General features: G+C 37.5%; 1 protein-coding gene across 55 annotated transcripts in view; it reads left to right on the forward strand.

The window, feature by feature from the left end:
- The window catches only part of clasp2 (cytoplasmic linker associated protein 2), a 102,434-nt gene that overhangs the window by 52,276 nt on the left and 33,015 nt on the right, over window positions 1-17,143 (forward strand). For 19 of the 55 annotated variants that reach the window (XM_087294178.2, XM_087294179.2, XM_087294182.2 and 16 more), the window contains 8 exon segments: window positions 926-1,090; window positions 2,102-2,122; window positions 4,676-4,780; window positions 11,379-11,546; window positions 12,850-12,891; window positions 13,577-13,684; window positions 16,008-16,070; window positions 16,838-16,944. In XM_087294178.2, coding sequence (XP_087150304.1) covers window positions 926-1,090; window positions 2,102-2,122; window positions 4,676-4,780; window positions 11,379-11,546; window positions 12,850-12,891; window positions 13,577-13,684; window positions 16,008-16,070; window positions 16,838-16,944 — 779 coding nt within the window. 55 annotated transcript variants of the gene reach the window in all.

Raw genomic sequence — 17,143 nt, forward strand, 5'->3', positions numbered from 1 at the left:
CCAAACACTGAAGAGCAAATTCATAGATGAGTAGCTTTTCAGATCCTGAACCATGCAAGCCAGTGGCGACAGCGGAGAGGGAAAAAACTTCACCAATAGGAGAGTGAAGAAAAAAACCTTGAGGAAAAACCAGACTCAGTTCGGCACGACTATTTTAATTTCTCCGCTGGCCAAAAGTCATGTGCAGAGCTGCAGTCTCAGCAGTGGAGGCTGGAGGCTGGCCTTAGCGAAGACTCGCTGGATTTATACTGAATTTATATGATTTATGCAAAAAAAATAAATTTACTTAGAATTTTTGTCTTATTTTTAGTAAAATATATACACATTTCAAAGCAAAAACAAGATTCTTTCACTTGGCCCACTGGCAGATAATTTAGCTTGTTTAAGGAAAAACTCTTTAATTTTTGCTCATTTCTTCTGACAGAGAAAACTAAATATTTTTACTTGCTCTGAGAATGTTTGGATATTTGGACTTGAAACAAGTCAATACACAGTGATTATTCAAACGCACCTGGGCACGGTTCGGATAGCATAGTGTGAGTGTTCCCTTGGCTGAAGTAAAATTAATGACTGAATCTATTCAGTCGATCTCCGGGTCTGGAACACTTTTAGCTTAGCTTAGCATAGATCATTGAGTCGTATTAGACCATTAGCACTCAAAAAGAGTTTTTAAATAATTATTCTCATATTTGAAGCTCGGCTCTTCTGTAGTTATATGGTGTACTAAGCCTGACAGAAATGAAGATTAAATAGATAATCGAATAGTTGGCGGTTCATTTTGCTGTGGCGACTTCTGATAAATAAGGGACCAAACCGAAGGAAAATGAATGAATGATAAATTAAAGATTATACAGCATTATAAAAAGCATAATTCAAGCTTACTTAAAAGAAATGAATATTTACATGATAAACTTTGTCATTTTAGTTCCTGCGGGCTCAAAATCTTCTGGATCTCCAGCCTCGCTGCAGCGCTCCCGCAGTGATGTGGATGTCAACGCTGCCGCCGGTGCTAAAGCCAGACACAGTGGCCAGGCTGGAGGAGCCGGCAGAGTCACCACAGGCCTGACCCCTGGATCATACGCTTCTCTCGGTACGACACACACACACACACACACACAGCTCACCGACATCAGAAGAGGACACAAAATCAACATGCAGAATTTCAGGCTCTTTTCTCACCAGACGCAGTAAAAACCCATGTGAAGAAGCGTCTTAATTTTTCAAGGGTTACTGTGTGTGTATGTTCACGTGTGTGTGTGTGTGTGTGTGTGTGTGTGTGTGTGTGTGTGTATGTTCAGGTGTGTCTCTGTGTGTGTCTGTTTGGGTGTGTGAGTATGTCTGTGCTCGTGTGTGTGCATATGTTGAATGTGTTTGTGGGTGTGTGGGTGTTGAATGTGTGTTGTTTATGTCGGTGTCTGTTTTGTGTGTGTCTGTGTTTGTGTGTGTTAGTGCCTGTGCATGTGTCTGTAGGTGTGTGTGCGTGTGCGTGCGTGTGTGTGTGTCTCTGTGTGTGTGTGTCTGTGTGTGCCTATATCTGTTTTTGTGTGTGTGTCTGTTCGGGTGTGTATATGTGTGTGTTTCTGTGTGTGTGTTTCTGTGTTGAATGGGTTTTTGGGCGTTTGTGTGTGTGTGTGTGTGTGTGTGTGTGTGTGTGTGTGTGAGTCTCTGTGTGTTTTGTTTTTGTGTGTGTTAAACGTTTATGCGTCTGTGCGAGTCTACCCGTGTATGACTATGGGTGTGTATGTCTGTGCAGGTGTGTACGTATATTTGTGTGTGTTTCTGTGCGTGTGTGTGTGTGTGTGTGTGTGTGTGTGTGTGTGTGTGTGTGTGTGTGTGTGTGTGTGTGTGTCTATGTGAACGTGTCCATGCATGTGTCTGTATGGGTGTGTGCGTACGTGTGTGTGTCTGTTCAGGTGTGTCTGTCTGTGCATGTGTGTGTCTATCTGTTGGGTTGTGTGTGGGTGTTTGGCTGTGTGTGTGTGTGTGTGTTCAGGTGTGTTTTTGTGTGTGTGTGTGTGTCTACGTCTGTTTGAGAGTGTATGTTGAATGTCTGCTGTTCTAACTGGTCTGCTGTGCTCCTCTCTCTCTTCTCTGGCTTAAGATGATGCCTCTGATAAGGATGGTAAGGTCATCTGCCGTTTGCTCATCCATTCTTCTCCTTCTTCTTCATCTTCTCCTTTTCTTACTTGCCTTTTTCCTTTCTCTATCAGCCTTCCCTCCTGCTCATGTAGCTCACGCTTTCCTTCTGTCTTTGAATGGTTGTTTAGGATGTTGTTGTGGTTTGTAAACTGTGCCCTCCACTAAAATTGGCACCCTTGGTAAATACCAGCAAAGAAAAAAATGTCTTTATTGTTAAACCCTTTGATCTTTTGCTGAAAATGTGAACAAAGAGACTCTGCTCTCATTCAGAACAAACAAGTGCAAACACAGCTAAGTTATTAAAAATAGACCACAGTTATTGACGCCTCTATGAATGTATAAAAGTAGTTTTAAAATATAAGAGCAAGCATGACCTTCAGTGTCACAGGACTATAAATATGAGGAAAACCGCAGCCAGAATCCCTCAGTCATTCTGCACAATGGGTAATATAGATTTATGGGCAAAAATATAGATTTATGGGGGTAAAAGATTGTTGAGCTTCACAAAATGAGAAGCGACTATAATAAAATAGCAAGACTGCTCAAAATTCTCATTTAGATTTATTTATATTTATGTCTAAATGCTTTTATCCAAAGCGATTTCCAAATGAAGATAAACACTTAAAACCATCAGAGACTAGCAGTATATAACTGTTTATGCTTTTATTTAAATGTATTTTTATTTATTTAATTTTATTTAAACAAGTGTTGTATAGTTTTATAATTTTCCAGTCTCTCTTGTCCCAGTGCACTGTCAGGAAGAAGGTTGATGTGAACCTTATAAAACGTTTACTTAAGTTTAGATATTTTTTAAATGAAATTTAAATTTTAGTAAAAAGTATTATACATTATTATAATTGTAGTTTTAAATTAAGAAATATATATTTGTAAAATTTAAATGAATATTTTTGTGTGCTGGGCAAAGATTATTCATGATTAATTGCATCCAAAATAAAAGTTTGTTTTGACATAATATATGTTATATACACTCAGTGCTTTATCTGTTCAACTGCTCGTTAACGCAAAGAATTGAAGAAGACTTAAAGACTTAAAAAGTGTTGCCTGCTCTGATGAATCTTGATTTCTGCTGCTACATTCGGATGGTCGGGTCAGAATTTGGCATCAACATCATGAAAGCATGAATCCATCCTGCCTTGTATCAAGGGCTCAGGCTGGTGGTGGGGCTGTAATGGTGTGGCACACTTTGGACCCATTAGAACCAATTGAGCATCGTGTCAACACCACAGCCCACCTGAGTACTGTTGCTGACCATGTCCATCCCTTAATGACAATAGTGTACCTATCTTCTGATGGCTACTTCAAGCAGGATTACACGGCATGTCATAAAGGGCAAATTATCTCAGACTGGTTTCTTGAGCATGACAATGAGTTCACTGTACTCAAATGGCCTCCACAGTCCCCAAAACTCAATCCAATAGAGCACCTTTGCGATGTGATGGAACGGGAGATTCGAATCATGGCTGTGCAGCCGACAAATCTGCAGCAACTGTGTGATGCTATCATGTCAATATGGATCAAAATCTCTGTGGAATATTTGAGTACCTTGTTGAATCTATGCCATGAAGGATTAAGGCAGTTCTGAAGGCAAAAGAGGGTCCAACCCGGTACTAGTAAGATGTACCTAATAAAGTGGCCAGTGATTGTATATTTATTATGTATATTTAATACACACATACATAGAAACAAAACTATAACAAACTATTTTGTTATATTTCAATTTATATATAATTTGTATCATGTATTTATATTTGTATATCTAAATATAAATAAACATTTTCTTAAATATGTGCATGCATGTGTGTATTCATATATACATAATAAATGTACACAATAAACCATAATTATGTCAAAATAAACTTTTATTTTATATGTGATTAATCACAATTAATTTTTACCCAGCGCTATTTTTTAAAATACAGTTTTAGAAATTTGAAAGCGGTCAAAAATACAGTCTTATCTAAACTTAAGCATCTTTTGTTTAGTTTGATGGTGTTTTGTTCACATTTTTAGCAAAAGATCAAATGGTTAAACAGACATTTTGCTCATATTTACCAAAGGTGCCAATATTAATGGTTAGTGTACGTCTTTGATCTGTACTGAGTTCTGCTAGGTGCAAAGGTGTCTGCTTTTTGAAGTTGTTTCAGTGCATTGTAGGTACAATAATAATAGGGAACCCGATCCTCTGACACAGGGTGGGTGGAGCTGTTTGTGTGTGATGTAGTGCTGCTGCCATCTGCAGGTGGTGTGTGGTATTGCAATAACACGATTCATCTGCCTTTCAGCTTGTTGAATCGCTTCATTTAAAATCTCCCTTACTGATTGGACGCTCTCCTCTTCTTCTGTCCATTCTGTCTCATCTCCTCTCCTGTAAATTCATCATTAATGCCTTCCCTCAATCACAGGACTGGCCAGAGGGTGGTTGTGGAGGCCAGCGAGACCCTTTCAAACCTCAATCTGTTGGTTTGTTATGAATATAGTTGAGATCTTACAATGTGTTGTTTTTGTTTTTCTTCAGGGCGGCTACGGACTAAGCAGACTTTATCCACAGCTTCCAGTGTGGGCAGCAGTCAGGTAGACTCCAGAGGCCGGACCAGATCCAAGATGGCGTCCCAGTCACAACGTAAGTTCACATTTTACATTGACAGTGAAGCAGCACAAACTTTCTTATACACGTTTACTTGGACACATCTTATGTTGTATTGCTCAAGTACCACACACTGTGTCACTGTAACATTCCCATGTCAATTTATTAGCTGGTAAATGTTTGGAAGTGCAAACGTTTACCATTAGATTGATTGAAAACAATGTTCATATACTCGTTTTGACTGTACAATTCTGTCTAATGAGACATCTAATAGACACCTAAACATCAACATGGTCAAAACAAGTCTAAATTTGAGCTGTTACATCTAATAGATGTCATAGAATAGCCCAAACATACACTAGTCATCAAATACACTGATTTTAATTAATTCGTTCATTTTTTTCGGCTTAGTCTCTTTATTAATCTGGGGTTGCCACAGCGGAATGAACCTCCAACTTACTCAGCATATGTTTTAAACAGCGGATGCCCTTTCATCACTGGGAAACATCCATACACACTCATCCACACATGCACTATGGACTATTACGCTTACCCAATTCACCTATAGCGCATGTGTTTGGACTGTGGGAGAAACTAGAGCACCCAGAGGAAACCCTTGCGAATACGGGGAGAACATGCACACTCCACACAGAAACGGCAACTGACCCACCCGGGACTAGAACCAGCGACCTTCTTGCTGCGAGGCGAGAATGCTACCCACTGCGCCACTGTGCTGCCCCCAGATTTTAATATCTTTAGTAATTCATTCATATGTATTTGATGATAAGTCTAGTTTTGGGCTGATGTCTTTTAGATTACAGTTCAAATTTAGCCTCGTTTTAGTCAAACTATCTGTGTTTAGATGTCTATTAGATAAATAATAATAATAATTCCTTGCGTTTATATAGTGCTTTTCTGGGTACTCAAAGCGCTTGATGTCTTTAGACTTCTTTTAAACACCAAAAAATCTTGTTGGGAAAAATGACATTTAGTGTTAGAGTTAGTTAATTAGTGTTTCAATTAGTGGATTAAAAAATACTGATATTTGATATGAGGGAAATTTTGCCATCGCATTAAAGGTGCAATAGGAGATGTTAGAAAATGTTATCATTAGCCTTATAGCACTGAAAGCCACCGTTCGTTCATTTTCCTCCGGCTTAGTCCCTTATTTGTCAGAGGTCCCCACAGCGGAATGAACCTTCAACTATTCCGGCAAATGTTTTACGCACCAGGTGCCCTTCAAACTGCTACCCAGTACTGAGAAACACCTATACACTCTCACATTGTCACACATGCTCATACTCTACGGCCAATTTAGTTCACCCAATTCACCTAAAGCGCCTGTGTTTGGACTGTGGGGGAAACCGGAGCACCCGGAGGAAACCCACGCAAACACAGGGAAACTCCATGCAGAAATGCTAACTGGAACCAGCAATCTTCTTGCTGTGAGGCAACAGTGCTGACTACTGAGCCACCGTGCTGGCCCCTTGATAGCGTCCCACCCAGGAAATCTCCATCCAAAGCCACTAGTCAACATCACTAGAATACATCATGTGACATTCACCAGAGAGAAAACCTTATAATACAGTTGGTAGTTATAATAGCAATCTTTGAAAACGAAGGTAGTTTGTCCATGGTTTCTTGCCATTGTTTGTCTGTACCACGTCCATGACTGCGGCTGATGATAAAACTCTGTGAACAGAGTGTGCAGAGATGTGGTATTATACATTTTGACAGGCAGATAGAACAGGGCCGAACGTTTTGATTGGACGAACTTTTCTTAGTAGCACACCTTCCACGAATTATTAAAATACACTACCTGACAAAAGTCTTGTTGCCTATCCAAGTTTTAGGAACAACAGATTATAACTTGAATTCTAGTTGATCATTTGGTATCAGAAGTGGCTTATATGAAAAGCAAGGGCCTCTAGATTACGCTTATGTTACCAAAGTAAAATAAGATCATGCCTTGATTTTTAATTATTTAATTAAGCCGAATTTCCACTGCACACGACATTTGGTCACGACTGTTGGAATACGTCCCAACGGTCTAGAAACTCATAGACTGCTAAAAATATTGGCGGGAATGTGGAGACAACATTAAAAAAGTTATATTTTCATTTCTTTATTACTTGCATTTATGAACAGTAGTGTTTTTTGTTAATATAGACTTTTTCTAATTCAAAAAATAAACCAAAAAAAACTCATCATATAACCAAACCAAAACATCACATCCAGTCGGCCAGTCGCATACAGTCTAGTCGCAGGAGTTCAAATATTTCAACGGATTCACAGCTCAAATCAGATATGAATTTTCTGCATACGGAGATGATCGAAACTCCACGCAGCTCCCGGACTACTCTCCATTAGAAATGAAGGAGGCTTAAGGACAATAAGGTCTGACTTTGCTCAGACGAAAGTCTTGTCACCTAACAGAAATAATGTACTGTACAGAATATATCATCATGCTGCAGTGGAAATGAATATTGTGTCTGACTCCATCATGAGCTTGGAGGACTGCATCCATACATCTCTGCAATGACTCAAATAACTTATGAATAAAGTCATCTGGAATGGCAAAGATTCATCTTCGTATTAATCTTCAATGCCTCCTCCTTCATCTTACCCCAGACATGCTCAATAATGTTCATGGTTGGTGACTGGGCTGGCCAATCCTGGAGCACCTTGACCTTCTTTGCTTTCAGGAGCTTTGATGTGGAAGCTGAAGTATGAGAAGGAGCGCTATCCTGCTGAAGAATTTGCCCTCTCCTGTGGTTTGTAATGTAATGGGCAGCACAAATGACTTGATACCTCAGGCTGTTGATGTTGTCATCTACTCAGCAGAACTCTTGCCCACCCCCATACTGAATGTAACCCCAAACCATGATTTTTCCTTCACCAAACTTGACTGATTTCTGTGAGAATCTTGGGTCCATGCGGGTTCCAGTAGGTCTTCTGCAGTATTTGTGATGATTGGAATGCAGCCCAACAAAAGATTCATCCACCTTCTGCCACTTTTCCAAATGATCAACTAGAAATCAAGTTATTATTTGTTGCTCTCATAAACGGGATCCACGACAAGACTTTTGTCAGGTAGTGTATATATAAATACATGGGGTCCACTTAATTTAATGATTGCTATCAGGATGTGAAGAGACTTTCAACCATTAGAACATAAATTCTTTCTGAAGACAATCACCTATTGCACCTTTTAAAGACAATAAATCTGATCTTTAAGAAAACATTTGTCATCTTTTCAGTATTCAACAACATTGGTGCTTAATTTTGTCTAAACCAATACAGGACTTTCTTAAAAGACACTTTATATATACAGTAATGAACATTTGACGTGAATCACCACCTTTAATCAAAGTTGGCCTAAAACTATTGAAAAACACCTGTTCTTGTCCTTGGACAGTTTTGAAAAACATTTTTAATCTTCTTCGACTGTATATTTGTTTGGTTTTACTCTGGATTAAATTCATCAGTGCAGTATCAAAGTGTTAACACCACCTCACACACCACGTGCTGTAACACACATTGTCCTCTGCATGTCAATGTGTGTATGTAAGAGATTATCAGGAGTCATCCTGCTTGAAGGATGTAACCCACAGCTCCTCCAACTGTTTCTGTGCCTCTAGGTTCCGACGATTCTGATTGCACGCCAGGTACCCTCGTCTGACATGTGGGCGAGTGTGTTCAGTTGATGGAAACGTGTGTGTGTGTGTGTGTGTGTGTGTGTGTGGAAGCGAGCGTTTGTTTGTTTCGAGTGGCCTGCATGCTGTGTGATCTTCACTTGGGTGTGACGGTATCAGTCCATTTCTGCCTGCAGGCGTGTAGAAATAAACTCACACACTTCGGTTTTAGCGGTGTGTGTTGGGCTGCTTTAACATGTCGAGAGTATTAGAGGAATGAAAGCAGCGGCAAACACAACCACAACGTTTTTCATCTTTTGTGCGCCATTCATGGTAATTTTGTGTGGAGTAATGTCTGTCGCAGGGCTTCTTGACTCTGTGTGCGCGTCTCAATGTTTTCATTTGCAGGCTGATGGTTTTACTCATTCGTACAGTGTGTGTGGGTGTCAAAACAACACATTGACTGCATGTTTTTACCCCATAATGCATTTGTATTCGTTTAATGCTGTTCCTCCTCCCACCCAATGGGTCTCTTGGCCCCGCCCTGCTCCCTAATCCTCCCCTTCTCATTGGCTCAGGATCACAGTCTGCTACCCCTGTCGGTGGTAAGATTTTCGACATCTTTCACTCATTCCTTTAGTCCAGTCTCTGCCATCCTGTGGGCCTCCACCTGTTCCACTAGTTGTTGTATCTTTCCTGGTTCACAAAAACAAAACAAACATGGCCTTCCCATGTTTTATTGGGTTTTGACCCATCAGCCCCCACTCTCTTCACTTCACACATGCATGGAGGGTGTGTTGCTTGGCACACTATGGGTGGTGCTTTCTTTCTTTTTTTTTCTTTCTTTTTTTTTCTTTCTTTCTTTTCTTTCTTTCTTTCTTTCTTTCTTTCTTTCTTTCTTTCTTTCTTTCTTTCTTTCTTCCTTTCTTTCTTCCTTTCTTTTGTCCTTTCTTTCTTTCTTTCTTTCGTCCTTTCTTCCTTTTTCTTTTTCCTTTTTCCTTTTTCTTTCTTTTGTTCTTTCTTTTTACTTTTTATTTTAATTTCTTTCTTTTTTTACATTTCTTTCTTTTAGTTTTTCTTTCTCTTTTGTTCTTTCCTTTTTCTATTTTTCTTTCTCTTTCATTCTTTTCTTTCTCTTTCTTTTTATCTTACCCTTTTCTCTTTTTTGTTTTTTTTCTTTCTTAATTTTTTTCTTTCTTAATTTTTTTCTTTTTCTTTTCTTTTTTTTCTTTTTTTGCTTTCTTCTTTATCTTTTTCCTTCTTTTCTTTCATTTTCTTTCTGTCTTTTTTTCTTTGTTTCTTTCAAACTTGTGTGTAAATAGTTAAATCTCACATTACGGCTGGGTGATATGACCGTTTTGACAAATTTAGCATACAAATTCTTGTATATTTGTGGTTTAAGTTATAAAGCAAAGTGGCATACTTGTGTATAGCAAGAAGATAATGATAATGTATTCGTCTTTCAGGAATTATTCTACTTTTTTTTTATTAAATTAAATGTTCATTTTAAGATGTAAGTTCCAAAAAAAATACAAAATTTGGGCAGGATATATTGGTCAAAGACCAAAAGTGTTTTTAGGTATCAAAGTATAATACAACTTGATTTATTTGTGTCTTGTTTAATTCCTTTTTAAAATTTCTCGACTGCCAAACATCTTTGATCATCTTTGACCTGTATATCGATATCATGTTTTGAAATGTTGGTCATATCACCCACCCCTACTTCACACTGCGTAGAAAATTTTAAAGGTTTGGTAATTGGTGTGTCAAAGTGCAAGCGCATGTTCATTTGTGTTTGGGTAGTCTCTGTGGTTAGAGAAACATCTTCACTTGTTCACTAGGGAAAGCATCATTCTTCCCTTTCGGCCTCAACACACAATCAGAACCACAGCACTAGCACTGTTATGTCAAACTGTCATCTGTGTCTGTGATTGTTGTTGTGGTGTGAATTATTGCTGTCTGGATAAACTACAGAAATGTCAGCGTAGCCTTGAGGATTAGTTCGTAATGTTTGGCTTTGATGGACAGTGATGTATTTTGTGCTGTTTATTATATATGTATATGTAGCTGTTTGTGTTTTTGTGTGTTTATGGATGCACTGATACCATTTTCTTAATGACAGAGTACAAGTGCCAATGTTTTTTCTTGAAACATGCAATACCAATAGAGAATCCTTACTTTTTTTGACATGACAATTTTCCAATTGGGCACAGTGAGACAATAATTTTAGGAATTGTGACAAGCACGAAAAAAAATCATTTTGACTTACTTTTGTTCTTAAGGGCCCCGTGAAGTGCTTGTTTTATTAAATGTTATTAAATGTCAACCAAAACATGAAGAGAGGGTGGTATATAGTGTAGCTCCTCCCCCTTAGAAAACAGCCAATAGCATTTTGTTTTATCTCCGCTCTGCTAATGAGTGGTTGAGCTTAAGCACATCAAATGTGAATCGTCTTCAAGGGGGCGGGACATGTCAGATACTAGAGAGCATTTGATTTGTCAATATTTGATGAGGTGACATGAATAAAACCGTTGATCCATATAAACTACAAGCTTTACATGTTTATATGAGTTTTATATCTTCTAAATGTGAATTTTGTCACTGTTTTGGAGCACATTAGCTTATAGATATCCTAAAAATACTGATACTAATATCTAAAAAACTTCATTTTAATTTCACAAGACCTTTAAAGTATAGTACAAATTGATTATTTTTATAGTACTAAGCCAAGAATGATATAAAATAATAATTTTTCATCAACCTGTCATAAAGGCCCAAAATTAATTTGACTGAACTGATTTGACTGTGGGACAATGTTCAATGTTTTGTAACAATCAAAAACAGCTGTCGGTCTTTGGTATCGTAGTGTTTTTACAAGTAGAAGCTCAGTATCAAGCCTTATGCTGAGACTAGTATCCGTGCATCCCTAATTATGTTTGTGATGTGTTTTTCAGTCTATTCTTGGTCACAGTTTTTTCTGTCTTTCTATATTTTCACAGCGGGTTCTCGGTCAGGATCCCCAGGCCGGGTTTTGGCCAGCACGGCTCTGAGCACGCTCAGTACAGGTGCTCAGCGTGTGAGTGCAGCTCCAGGCTCTCATCGCCGCAGCCGCATCCCACGCAGTCAAGGCTGCAGTCGAGACTCCAGCCCCACACGCCTGTCTGTCGGTGAGCTCTGGCTTCTGTCTGCCATCACTGTCTTCTCCTGAATTAAAGATCTCCTGAATCACTGAATTGGGTATATGCACACAGACTTTTAATTTTCATCCAGCCAGCCACCGCTTCCAGTGAAACGTTACGCCATTACAAAATCACCACGTTTAAGATCCTAGCTGAACTATCATAGTACGATGCAACAGTTGAGAAAAAAACAATGTAGTGACGAGTGTTTCCCAAAACCATAGCTGCTTAGTCGCAGATCCATCATTTGAACCACTTTAGTTATGACGTAAAACGTCCATAATGATGCTGTAAACGGGTTGGAGTAACTACTTCTTTAGCGAAAATCCCCATACTTTTTTGTGCAAATTATATTGTTTTATACGCACACACCTACAGTACAGATACATTTCTTAATAAATAACCTACTATAAATTGAAAGCATTAAAGTATGCCATATATGCTATAGCTTTCGTCATGAACCACGTCTGCGTTCTAAATGGCATCAATGTTTTTAAAGTGCACTGTGAAGGGAGCGCAATTGCCAATATGAAGATTGCTAAAACTGAACTGTAAAAATACTTTAAAAGCAAATTACACCTAAGAGTGATGACATTAATGATGACTTTTTTATCGTTTCAATAGGGCATAGGGTGGGTGACTGAGAATAGAACACAACCAGGAACTCTTCTTCTAACTACAGCTCTAGTCGTGTAGTTGGAAAAGTACAAGTTTGCCATGCAGTTCACGAATGTTCGTTGGTACGATGGATTTGGGAAATGCCAAATCAACGAACTATGTTTGTAACGACAGAACTTGTGACCTTAGTTTGCTAACGATGAATTTCGGAAACGCAACCCTGATAGATATACAACATAACGTGGGTCTCAGACTGGGAAAGAATGGATTGCATCAAATTTCATTTTTCCCACCATGTCTTTAAAATATGGACATTTGTTTTTCTCCAGTATTTTTAATGGAGTTTCTGCACTAGTTCGCTGCTACTGAAGATGCGTTGCATTGCGTGGATGCAATGCATCTTGTTTTACACTTAAACAACTAAATGAATGCTGAAGTCTATTTAACTGATTGTATTTTAATTACATTACAATATCCATTGCTGTAAAAAGAACCTTATGAATTTAAAATTGTCTCGTAAATCTTTCACCGGAAGTGTATAATTGGTTGAAAAACCCTAGCTGTGCATATACCCCATTGGGCGTGAGATGTTCTTTCAAAAGTGTCTATAGGCCTTCACATAAACGGGTGACGGTGCTCTTACCAAAACTGAAATGTTTTCTTTTAATCAAAGCGCCTTCAAACATCAGCCACATCTACAACGGATCAAAAGGAGGTATGTTTTAGGGCATTTTTATTTGCCTTGGTCTCTGCCAGCCATCCCATAACAATAATCCATCCGCCTGCCTGAGCTGGGGCTGTCATCCTAATGGTGTTTCATGCTGGAGGTTGTGCTTTGTTGCGTGTAACACGCTGCTTTTGGGAAAGCAGGACGTGCCGTCACATTAACCTGCTGGGTCTTCTCTTGTCTGCTGTGATATTAAACCCCACAGCTGCGCTTGGTGCTGCTTTTTATAAAATAAACGAACGAATGAATGAATGAAGTCCATCTCATGAATGCAGATGAACGATGAACATTGGTGAACAAGAGATGAGAAATAAAAGTTCCAGACCCGCCACCTCCCATTTATTAACATTCACCCTTTAACTCTGATCCTTCTCATTCTCTGTCAGTGAATGTCTGCTACTTTCTAATCTGTTCCTTTAATGAGGAACCTGTGCATGAACTCTTAATATTAATGTGCTTCCTTGCTCGTTTCTGTAAGGTTCCTCAGGGCTCAATTTTGGGCCCTCTTTTTTTTCCCTTGAAAATGTGTGTAAGTCCATTGTCTTTTCAGTGTTTTAAATACAGCTTTTCTCTGCTCCTTTGTCTGTCTGTTGTACTTTCCAATGCTTTTGTTCTTCTTTATCTTTGTGTTTTTCTCTGCTCTTTTCTTGGTGTTTTCTTGGGGGTGGGTCAGCGAGGGGTAGTCGTATACCACGGCCTAGTGTGAGTCAGGGCTGCAGTCGCGAGGCCAGCCGAGAGAGCAGCAGAGACACCAGCCCTGTGCGCTCCTTCACGCCGCTCGGTGAGTAGGCACCACAGCCATTTCAACTACCAGGAATAATCAGCTTCACAACAGCAGATCTCTTATTTGTCAGACAAGATCATGCCATATCGAAATTCTCCGTTTTCAATGCATTCAAATCTGGAAAAAGTCAAGCTTTTGCACACTTCGCTCTTTGCTGGACACTATTTTGCAGCTACCAAATGGGGATGCAGCATCACTGCTAGCACATATGTATTCATAATACTTCTGGGGTTGGATTTCCCATCCATAGTTCAGCTTGGTCAGAAAGCAATTCTCTGGCTCTTTTATTTTGCATCATCTTACTGGGTGAACAACATTGCTGATGTATTCTGACACGAGCTTCATCTGAGATAAACTTTAACTACAGCACACCAGAGAAAAAGGTTACTCTTAAAAGGTCAAATCGAAGTAAGGGGTTAATTAGGAAAACTAGATAGATAGCATGAATCAAAATTTGCTTTCTTAAAACACATGATAAAGTACTATGAAATGTCCACTTAATTAGTGGATCACTCGTATGGCATTTTTAAATGTCATTGTTTTAGATTTATATTTAGATACAGTTGATTCAGAGTTATAACAGTCCAGAAGCATAATTAGTGTATTTTTATTATGAAGTTACATGTCTGTTTGTGTCTATAGTCCATTTTTACTGCTTTTATACTTTCAAAATGTTTGTAAAAATGTCAAATAAAACATAGTTAGCCTTTATGGGGAACCAAAGTCAAAACCATAAACCATTGTATGCTGAAAATGTATACAGCTACTCTTTATTTACATTTGGTCACCATTCAATGTGTTCCCATCTCAGCCGCGGATACCGCCACGATTTTTCTGCAAAATGCGTCCTTAGTTTTTGACCCCTAGGTGGCGCTTTAACCATAGACTTCGTCAGCTAAAATGCAACGTTGACCAGCTTTGCCTTTTCACAATATTATAGGACATTTTCAATGCACAAATAATCTAAGAAAAACATGTAGTCTAGCCGTTCATCTTTAACAACACCATATTTAGTTTTATACGCATTATGAGGAGTTCGTTTTTAATATTTTGGTAGCCTGTTAGAACTAAAATGTATCATAAACTCACCATAGGTACTGTATGTGATGTGTTTAATTCAAATATAATTTTGTTTGGTCATTTTGGTTTCCTCAGTAATAAACATGGTTTAACAATATACTGTATGTTTTTTGTTTTTTTTTACAAATCATTATGATAAGCATAGCCCATAGGCTGCAATAGGTCTAAGTATATTAATTATTTAAAAAAAAAAAAAGAAAAAGATAATACATTTTTAAATGGCTTTTTAAAAATGTGAAACTTTTATTCTAGCTGAAATAAAACAAATAAAACTTTCTTCAGAAGAAAAAATATTTTTTTTAAATATTATCGGAAATATTAGATTGCATTCAGTTTACAAAAAAAGGATGTTTAATTTCTAAACTCTTTAGTTTTAATTAAGAATGGGATAAAAGTCTGAAAATATGCAAACTAATAAATTAATTAATCAGAGATTTAGATTTTGGGAACAACACAGGACAAGACACTTTTAATAAAAGCTAATCAAATGTCTTTTTTTCTGAACTAGGGATGGTCTTTTCAGTTAATATTCCTAACCGACATCCCCCAATCAGATTAATATAAAATTATCATTTAATAAAAATATGTTTATAAATATATATATATATATATATATATATATATATATATATATATATATATATATATATATATATATATATATATATATATATATATATATATATACATACATACATACATACATACATACATACATACATACATATATAAATATATATATATATATATATATATATATATATATATATATATATATATATATATATATATATATATATATACACACATATTAATTTATGTGTCTTTTTTATGTCTGGCACATTAAATAGGCCTAAAATACACCTTGCTGTAGTTAAACATCAGAATATGAACATATTTGTATCACATTTATTTTGATAGGCACACATTTCAAAGTCTAATGAGAATTAAGAACCTTTTCTTTGTTTGATACAACACTTTCAAGTGAATTCCTTTGGGGGCCTTATCCAGATGATATTACTGTAGAACTCAAGCAGAACTGGACTTGTACCCTTGACCACTGACACTGTGAAATGCGTGTGTCACACCGGTGCATGTGTGTGTGATTGGTGATTTCACATTCTCACATTACTGCTAATTGGGAGTTTCTCTGGTGAGCTCTAACACTGGCCTGGTTATTTACGCGTGTGTGTATGTGTGTGTGCTTGTTTGCACTCTTGTATGTGTGTGTGTGTTGCAGCATCCCGACATTATTCGCGCTCAACTGGTGCTCTTCATGCCCCAGATGCCTTCGGGGCAGCAGGTGAACTGTCACCCCAGCCGGCACAAGACTCTTTTCAGAAACTTTGTTTTGGTTTTTAATTTGTACTTCATTGTTGATTTTTAGTTTTTCATCTCATCCTTCGGCTTTATTCGGTTTAGCCTTCATCGGACCTGCATGCTTTAAGTTAGTCCTAAGACCCATTTACACCAATGATGATAACTATGATCAGTGTAATGAATATTAAATAAAGGCATAGTGGCGCAATAGTGATTAAATCAGAACATTCATTTTGCTAATGAATGAAAGAAACATTTACAGCCAATCAGAATCCATCCAATTGCACTATTAGGTTGAATATTTAAAAGGACAGATGCTAAAACTGCTTGCTAAAATAAATGTATTTTTCATTACGGTGAGGTGTTTACACTAATTTGGTTATCGTTTTTGGTGTGAACGTGTCTTTAGTAATAACAACTGTTCCTCTCATCATCTTAATAACAGTAGATATGTGTGGAACATCTTTCTCAGTGTCATCTATGATTTTGTTCTTGAATTTTAACCCGTTTTGTTTCAGTGTGTCCTTGTTTTTTGGATCGTTTATAATTTTATGACCATTTGATGTTACTTTTGATAACTGTTTTGAATGGTGATTGTTTTTGTGTGTGTGTGTCGTGTTTGTATTGTTGTTTTTTTATTATTTATGTATTTTTCAGGATTGATAAGATCACTGCATGCATATTTATATTAATGTTTATTTTTATTAGTGTTTATTGATGTGTGTGTAAACAGTGTGATGTGTTTTGTAGGTTCTGGGTTGGGTATGTCTCAGTCCAGTCGTCTGTCATCTTCAGTTAGTGCCATGAGAGTCTTGAACACCGGATCTGACGTGGAGGAAGCCCTGGCAGATGCTCTGGTAAATATATATTACATATCCCAGTTCTCAAATGTTTACGAAGCAGAATTTGGCATTTAGACATTTTTGATAAGTGAAGATATTAAAATGAGTCAAAGATGAAATATTTGTTTGTATATGCATGGTAAATCTCCTTTAATGTTTCAAATAGCATAAGATTCCCTTGTCATATTTTTGTCAAATTAATCAACATATGCAT

Source organism: Danio rerio, chromosome 19 (assembly GCF_052040795.2).
Source record: "Danio rerio strain M-AB ecotype USA chromosome 19, GRCz13ab, whole genome shotgun sequence".
NCBI lineage: Eukaryota > Metazoa > Chordata > Actinopteri > Cypriniformes > Danionidae > Danio > Danio rerio.